Here is a 9,206-nt window from a genome sequence, read left to right on the forward strand (position 1 = left end):
TCTATCTACTATCTACTCTTCTCTGCACGATCAATTTCGCAGTTTTTACAATCCCCGGAGGTTTTGATCAGACAACTGGAATACCTATTCTCCTCTATAGAGAACATTCAGATCTATGGATATTGATGTTTTTCTTAGGTGCAGCTCTTTATGATTCAGTATTCACCATGGGAACTTTGTTTTCAATACTTTTATCCAAGTTTGATTCAGATGACTTTTATATTGCCCTGCCAGTGAAGTTCTGCACCGTCATTATTTCTGTGTATTACGCCACAGCATTCACACTTTTGGGTTGCGTTCAAGCCCTTAATGTTGAGAATGTATTCAACAACAATGACGTCTGGTGGTTAATTTTTCTTCTATTTTGTCTTGGGTGGTATATGACTTTAATACTCCTGGACATATGTTATTTCGTCTTTGATTATATGTACCATTTCCTTCGTTATTCGGTTCTTTATAAAAGAAACAAACATGTAATGTGAGTTACTATGTTTTATGTTTTATGATATGGTACTCTAGTTAAATTATGTATATTGTGCTATGAGATACTCAAGTTTTTTTCTGAGACATAAGAAGTAATTTGCTAGATTTTTTATGATATGATACTTCAGTTAAACTATATATTGTCCTACGAGATACTTAAGGTTTTTCATGTAAAATGGACATAAAAGTAATTTGCAAGATTTTTTATCCTTTTTTTTTTTTTAATTTGTAAAGAGAAAGCATAACATTTTTGTTTTTTGCTCCTAGTTGCATAGCTATGTTTCCATAAGAGGATGGTGATTTGCGACACACGAAAATAAAAAATAAAAATTGTTATTCCTTCTTAAAAGCTCAACCTTAGAAACTATGCATCGTGTTGTTATTTTTTTTAGATAAATGATTAACTTAGAAACTATGCATCGTGTTATTAATTTTTAGATAAATGCTTATTAAAAGAAATACTTAGATATTAATCATCCTAATCAAAATAGTTTCTTTTGGTTGAACTAATCAAAATAGTTATTCCTCTTGACCGATAAATATAGAATGTTAGTGAATAATTAACCTCAAGTTATCATCAACACCAGCAACATTTTTCTGATTTTGTGCTCCAACTTGTCCCCGTCTACTACGAATCCAACTAAACCAGTACTTCAAATCAATTTAAATCAATTCATATCATCTTTTACATTCAAACCTAATCAAAATTCAAAAATTCATATATAAACATATGTAAAGTATTTATTCCACAATCAACTAACACAAAACAAGCATACAGCCAATTGGAGTATTACACTCCGCCCTTCTTAAGAAAGTCTATTACCAAATTTAAAAGTAACATACCTGTATAATAGAGAATATTCAGATCCTCGCCCTAGTGGTTCTTTAGACAACTTTAGTGAGGCGATTTCACTAGAACACAACTTCTCACTTGTCTATCACCATTTCGTACTTGTATGACAAACTCTCACTTAGTTGTACACTTGTACAGTCTGAAGCAAAATAATATGAGATGATAACATGAAACACCGGGTATATTGAAGATAGCTTGGGTGAGTGTCGCCGGAAAATCATAGCAAATAATCAGTAACAACAATAAAATTTTGTAAGAAGTAGCGTTATGCAACGACCCGTCAGGTCGCTTTGAGCTCTAGAATCCCTTTTCCCTAAATGGCCCTTTCCATAGCTTTAAAATGATGTTTTTGACCTACAGAGATGTGTGACACGATTCCCAAGGCAATCGGGTGAGTATCAGAGAAGTAAAGCTAAATTTGGAAGTTCTTAAGTTGAAGAAATAAAAGGGTTGACCAAAGTCAACATATGGGGTTAATGAACTGGAATGAGTTTGGACAGTTCGGTTAGGCCAGAATGTGATTTATGACTTAGTTGGATGGTTGGGACGGTTTCAGGAGAGGTGTGAGAGGTTAGCTATGGACGGTTTTAGGAGAGGTAGAGGTAGGCTGAAAAAGTATTGGGGAGAAGTAATTTGGCAGGACATGGCGCGGTTATAGCTTACCGAGGACATGACCTTAGATAGGAAGTTGTAAAGGATGCGGATTAGGGTAGAAGGTTAGAAGGTAGTAGAGCGTGGCTCGTGTATCCTTCCATACTACTAGGCGTAGTATTACCTTTGTAGTTTCTTGTCCTTCGATTTCCTGTTACTATCTGCTATCTCTTGTACTTCGATTATCGTATTAGTTTGCCGTTACGATCGTTACTTTTCTTCATAGTGCTTATATTTACTATTTGTCACGACTTCTTTACTTTCTTCAATCCTGGTCTAACTTTTTGTCATGTTTTCTCTGGAGCCGATGGTCTTTCGGAAATAGCCTCCCTATCTCCCCAGGTAGGGTAAGTGTTATACCCCGCACTTTCAGTGTTACACCCCGTACCTCGGAGAAGCACTGGTTAAATTTGAATGTAAGTATGTCGAGCTATGGCTACGTAAAACAACTTTGGAGTGTGATAACGAAGCATTATTAAGTATATTGTTTAAGTAAAGGATGAATTATGATATTGTAAAGTCGTGCTTAGGGAAGGATAACCTTGGAACCAAAGAACATAACCATTGTCAAGTATGATTAGTGATAAATATCATGTATGGAGAGTTTCGGAAGATTCCGGAACCAAGCAAATCAAAGAAAATAAGCTTGTCGAAAATTTGAAAAAAAGTTGGCAGAATTAAGGATAAAATTTTGGGTCAATTTTGGAGGGGTATATCTCCAGGTATATGAGGAGTTTTAAGGTGTTTTAAAAGCCTAAAATGAAGTTCGTCGAGTTTAGTTTCTAACGCAACAAACAGCTCGTCGATAAGACATTGGAGTAGAGAATTATGGACGTTACAAGTTCAGCTAACAGAGCAGAAACGCGTGCTACAGTAACTGCTACAGTAACCGGCTTGCTACAGTGACCCGACCCGACTTTACCCACCTATAAGAGAGTCAAAACCCCTTTTTTTTTCATCAAAAATCAGATGAAAAATCTCAAAGAACATATAGGGTATTTATGTCATAAAAAGGTGAGAGAATTGAGTGATTTTAGTTAATCGAGGTCCGGACAACGTATAGTCGCGCTTATAGTATCGTTTTGCGGTGGATTTTGGCTTGGATTCAAGATGGATATTGGAGATATTATTGTTCTAACAAGGAAAAGGTATGAATCTCTCTTTATTGGTATTAATTTAGAAGCTTTACGGAAATAAATTATTAAATAGTCATATCACAAGTTGGTTAGTTGAGAAATTTAGAAAACATCGTGTGGGATATTTTAGGAAATATATTGGTATGGATAATGGTGTTGATGATGTTGGTATTGTTGTTGTTGATTGGTTGTTGATATTATGATTTCGGGTATATATAAACGGGGAGATGCTACCCGAATTTCGACAGAATCTAAAAGGATTTTAATTAAAGGTTTGAGACAAGTGCATGATGACAAGCCTAACAATAGTATGAATGGTTGTATATGTAGATTGCGAGTCAGGAAGTAAGTTGGAAGTCGAGAAATTATCTTCCAGGTATGTTAAGGCTAGTCCCTTTCTTCTAAAGGCATGACTCCTTTCTTATGAATCCAATAGGTGTTTTCCAAATGTCCCATGATCCCTCTACGTGAATCCATAAATGTTTTCTAAGAATATTCTTATTCTCAAAAGCTAGAGATTCATGATTCATGGAGTTCTTATGATGCTAAAGATAAACGTGTTTTGTGATGACGATGATCCTATTTCTAGAAACTCCTATGTTATAATTCCTTATATATGTTTCATAACCTCCTTACTTCCAAAGCTAGAGTTCATGATTCAAAGGCATGACTTTTCTCTTGATAATCCATAAATGTTTTCCAAAATGTCCCTATTTTCCGAGTCAAAGAATTATGATTCTATAAGCTTTTATGACAACAACAATGGACATGTTTTTACAACGTTAATAACGATGCTAAAGATGAAAATGTTTCTATGATGGTTACGACGATGATGATGATTTCATGTTTAAAAGTCCCAAGCTTATGATTTCAATGTGACTATGAGAATGTTGAGTTATTTTCATGATTTTCTTGATTTTTATTCATTGTTGTTGATCTCGCCTTATAATAATAGTTCCTTCAAGGTGAGATATAGCGATGATGATGGCTCCATAACATAAATCGGAGGTTACCGACCTTACGTCACTCCGATAGAGTCGTAGCTTTTTATTGGGCTCTCATGCATGCTTTATATATATGTATATGTATTTTCCCCACACGCGCCGCGCTATAGTCGGCCGGGCATGGCATGTAGATGTGCACACCACTGCAGTGGGCATGTTATGATATTGCCCCGGACGCGGGCTAATGATGATAACACCGAGCCTCAATGGCCGGGCATGATACTATATAGATGACACCGAGCCTTAATGGTCGGGCATGATACTACATATATGACACCGAACCTTAATGGCCGGGCATGGTACTATGTATATGTATAAAATGTTTTTTTTAAGGCTAAGCATGCACGGCATCCGCCTTATGAGGCATCCAGATATACAGGTTATCTCTCATATTCCATGTTACCTTTCATATCTATATTATGTTATTATTCATGCCTTACATACTCGACATTATTCGTACCGACATCCCTTCGTGGACGCTCGCGCTATGCCCGCAGTAGGCAGAGACGGATCGGACCCGTAGGGTCTTCTATCGGGGATTTCGGAGCACTCCACTTTCTTCGGAGTCATAGCCTATTTGGTATTATCCTTATGATCATTTGTATTCCATGTGAGGCTCGTAGACGTTGTGTCGCTAGATGTTTTGTATCTCCACCGGTTCATATTATGGTATAATATATTGGTGGCCTTGTCGGCCTTATTGTGAGCCTTACCTCACTTCACGATAGGTTGGATCGAGGTGGGGCGACATTCGTGAAGGGTCCCTTGCAATCGTGAAAAAGGACCCCGACGCAGTTCATAATGTTCCCCAAAAACGATTAGGACATTTCATTTCATAACTTGAGCTAGAGACCTTGGTTTTGGGAGATTCTTGAAAGGATTTTCAAGTTTCGTCACGGGGTAAGAATCTAACCTCCCTTTTACTAATTAATCATGTAATCTTGCGGATGTTAGCCTTCTAAATCATGATTGGATTGGAAATTCGAGATTTCAAGCCCTATAGTTGAGGTTATGTAATTCTTTGAATTGGAGGTCGAATTGAGGTCGGATTTGAGTCATTTCTAGGATTCAAACTCTATAGGCTTTGGGTAAATTGATTTTGTGACTAAATTGTAGTTTTTCCTCCGAGGCTTGGGGTCGACTTTTGAGGTGACTTTTTAAGTTCGGAATAGTAATATAGCAATATGGGTGTCTACGGACTTGTATGCTTATGTACAGGTTGAGCTCGTTCGGAAGCTTTAAGAAAAGGCAAGGCTTTGTTTTGAAATTCGAACTCCGGATTAAGGCAAGTAGAGACCTTCTCTTTACTCTAGTTAAAGCGTTTGGTTGGTATATTAACTAATGTTAACGAAATGGATAAAAAGGGGGTCCCGTGCTTGTGAGGTGTTTAGCACTTGTATGGGTACCGGTGCCATGATTAGGGCGTTTGTATCGTATTCGAATTGTTTATTTCAATGTAAGAATTCCTGTACTTGTGAGGTGACGAGCACTTGTATGAATTGTTTAAATCCAACAATAACGTGACTTTTTCCCATCCTTCTTTGAATGAGTATTATCTGCAGAATATTTCATTTCAATTTATGGTTCTATTTAAGTTAAGATCGTTTTGTTCTTGTTTCTATATTGGTCTATATAATCTCAGAATTAATCTTGTAACTTTGAACGTGTCTACTGTTTTTGCTATGAATAAAAAGAGTTGATATAAACCATTTACTTCCTTTAGCTTGTAAAAAGATATGCATGTTGAAGCATGAAATGCTACTCAAAATGCAGCCAAAACATGGTCGTATTTTGGTTCGGAATGAGGAAACCGTTCCTTTTTTTAATCTCTTCCACTCTGTTTTGAGAGGGAAATATGGAACAATTTGATCTCCATTAAATTTCTGATTATATTGTATCTCCCATGTTTATTACAGGTCTCCTTGTTTATGTCTCCTTTTTAATAAAACCAGAGTCTTTTAAAAGCTAAGCTTTGATCAAATTTTGAATAGCTTCAATTGTTGTTTCTAGTTAAAATAGTTAACTCTCCCAAAAGTTATCAAGTTTAAGTTTTCCATCTAATCTCTTTTGTCCGGGTAAAAAGGATCTCGATAAATGTATTCTAATCATACACATATTATACTTGTTTTGAGATATTTTTTGAAGGCTAAATATGATTTTTTTTTTTTTTTGCCGACCTTTAGTGGCGACTTTTTAATCTTTTGTAAGTCACCACAACTCGCGACATTAAGGTCAAACATGGGCCAAACAAATTTCTAATGGCCATGTAGTGTCCTTTTCCTTATTATTTTTGCATGTATACCTTGAGAGTCCACTAGATTGCTCCTCTATTCTGAGTTGGGCCTTGTAACAGGCCCAACATAAAATTCTTGCATTTCTCGAGTCCAAACAACCGTAGCAGCATCAATCAAAAAATATTTGGGCTGGTTTAAACCCAAATGAGAAGCAGATTGAAAGAAGAGAAAAAGAATTTTTTTTTTAGCGAAAGTCTGAGAGAACCTAGGACAGGACATTTTTAGACTCTCTTGGGCTAAGCCGAGTATACGATAGCAAATGATTCTCATGACTCTTTGATTTCATGCTTTGTAGATGGGGTCATTCGCATGAATGCCCCAATCTTAAAGGTTTTTAATTTTGTCCTCAAATCGCCTGCTTTTGGGCTTGCCTTCGCACTTTTAAGTAACAAAAAAATCGCCGAAAATATCTCTGCCATCAAAAAAACAAAAAAACTCAGCCTACCCACCTAATTTCGCAAGGCATAAGTTTATAGAAACCTTGCCTTGCCTGACATAATTTCTGTAGGAACTAAATTTTCCGGCATAATTTGTGTGGTGACTAATTCACTCAACACTACACAACTTATGCCAGGAAATTTAATTCCTACAAAAACTTATGCCGGACAAGGCAAAGGTTCTCTAAACTTATGCCTTGCGAAAAAAGAAAAAAAAAAGAAATCGGTAAGAAAATAGCGATTTCATTGCTGCTGCTGGCGATCGAACCCAGAATCTCTGGTTTCATAGACCAATGAATAAGGGTATTTTGGCCCATAAATTTTCATTTAATGAGAAGCAGGAGCAAAAATTAAAGACCAATGATTTGATAGGCAAAAATTAAAGAGTCCGTATGTAGGACAACCCGCGCAAAAAAAAAGTTGTATATGTTTCTTGCACTAACACCTTTAAGGCCTATATGATTATCCCCACAAAAATTATGAGCATTGAGTTTTTACGTTTATATGTCTTTTTTCCAAAATCAGCTTTCAAGTGTCAATTAAGTTGCGTTTTTTAATATATCTGGAAAAAAAACATTACTGATTTTTCAACGTTAAGTGCTCTAAACAGATTTTTGCTAAAGCTCATTTAAAATGGTGTCTTCTTCAATGTTTACAAAATTCGATTCAAATAGAAGCCCTATTTTTTATTTAATTTTTTAAGGAAAGATAGTCATATATATTTTTATTTAACGTTTACTTTTCTAGCTTTTTTGATTAAAGTCATTAATTCTTCGTTTTATAATCGATTTATTCCAACAATTCCTTTTCAATTGATAATATATCTAATCCATTCAGTCTCTCTTGAGACATAACTGATCTTATATAAGATTTTATTAATTTTAATTTTGAAAAATTTCTTCCGGTTGAGGCAACATTTTTTTTTATATAAAATACATTTTTAAGGAAAAAATGAGGCCCAAAACAAGGGATTACTACATAGCATAACTAACATTACTACATATTTATATTTAGTAACTATAATTTAAAATAATTACATTCCATAACTAATAATTATATGTTAAATACATCTTATAGCTATATATATATATAAAGTAAAATACCCCATCATCACATTATTCACTTCCAACCCAATCCTCTCATCTCTCTCCCCCCCTGGTAACTCATCCTCCTCCTGCACGGCTTTATTATACTTGACCGCAAGGTTTAACATCTCCTGAACTGTCTGCTCGTCGGTTTTGGAATGAGCATCAAAACGCTGGAGTGTGAGTCCATCTGTCCATTTCTTCTTGTGAAGATTCAGTAGCATCTTCTCTTCAAGTTCATTCTTCTTCTCTTCAAGTTCATTCTTTCTGTAGTTTATGGCTATTGAGTAGTAGTGTCTGTTCAAACCATGGATCAATGCTTGAATAGATGGTTTGTTCAGATGCCCCAGATTTGATGTTGTCTGTCGTGGCTCTTGGCCAAGCATCATAGTTTGGGGATTGATCAAGCGAAAGGCATCAATTACCACCTTCCCTTTAACACTCTGAATAGGATCCACCACCACAGCCACTGCTCGATCACCTGGAAAGACAATTGGAAAACATAAATCAGATTATTCCTGTTCTTTCCCTTTTTTTTTTTCGAAAAGCGGAACATTGATTCAGATGATTATTAATATGATCTCCGTCGCCGACCACCAAGATACGGCCAAGATGTCGCCGACCACCACGACTTTCTCCGACCACGAAAGGCGAGCTTTTACGATCGATCCTACGATCGAGATCTTGGCCGGATGCGACTCGATATACACCGGATCCGAAAAATCACGTTTATTTTCCGTGTATTCATTTATTTTTTAGCATACCTTTCATTGTATTCATTAATTTTTTCGTTGTATTTGTTGTATATTTATTTGTGTATACAATGTTTTTCGCTTGTTTTTGTTAATTTTTTGGTGTATCTATGTTGTATACATTTTTGTTCGCTTGTATCTGTTATATATATGTCGAAAAATATGATGCATTTGTAATTATTGGTGTATATGCATTCAGTTTTTTACTTGTTGTATTCATGAATAAAATAAGTCAATTTACAATTACGATAATTATTTCATGAATACAAGAAAAAATTATTTTAGTCATGAATACAAATAAAACAAAATTGAATACGGATTTAAAAAATGAATACAAAGAAACAAAAAAGTAGCTACGAGCTGTAAATAAGCAAAATGTTGCTATGCCAGATTTTTAACCCTTAAAATGTAGTCATTTATGAAATTTTCCCAAAAAATTGGGGCCCCAAGTGATTGCTTTATTGACTTTATAGCCGAGCCACCCCTACTTCTAATAGACTTAAATCGTATT

General features: G+C 35.5%; 1 protein-coding gene across 1 annotated transcript; it reads right to left on the bottom strand.

Moving 5' to 3' along the window:
• Positions 1–1,032: 1,032 nt before the first annotated feature.
• LOC132062410 (26S proteasome non-ATPase regulatory subunit 14 homolog) lies at positions 1,033–8,714 on the bottom strand. The gene is made up of 3 exons (XM_059454984.1): positions 8,708–8,714; positions 7,962–8,424; positions 1,033–1,123 (listed from the first exon to the last, which is right to left on the bottom strand). Exons 1-3 carry the CDS (start codon positions 8,712–8,714, stop codon positions 1,033–1,035), a joined length of 561 nt encoding a protein of 186 aa, XP_059310967.1.
• Positions 8,715–9,206: the final 492 nt, after the last annotated feature.

The sequence above is a fragment of the Lycium ferocissimum genome, chromosome 7 (genome assembly GCF_029784015.1).
Source record: "Lycium ferocissimum isolate CSIRO_LF1 chromosome 7, AGI_CSIRO_Lferr_CH_V1, whole genome shotgun sequence".
Classification (NCBI taxonomy): Eukaryota; Viridiplantae; Streptophyta; class Magnoliopsida; order Solanales; family Solanaceae; genus Lycium; species Lycium ferocissimum.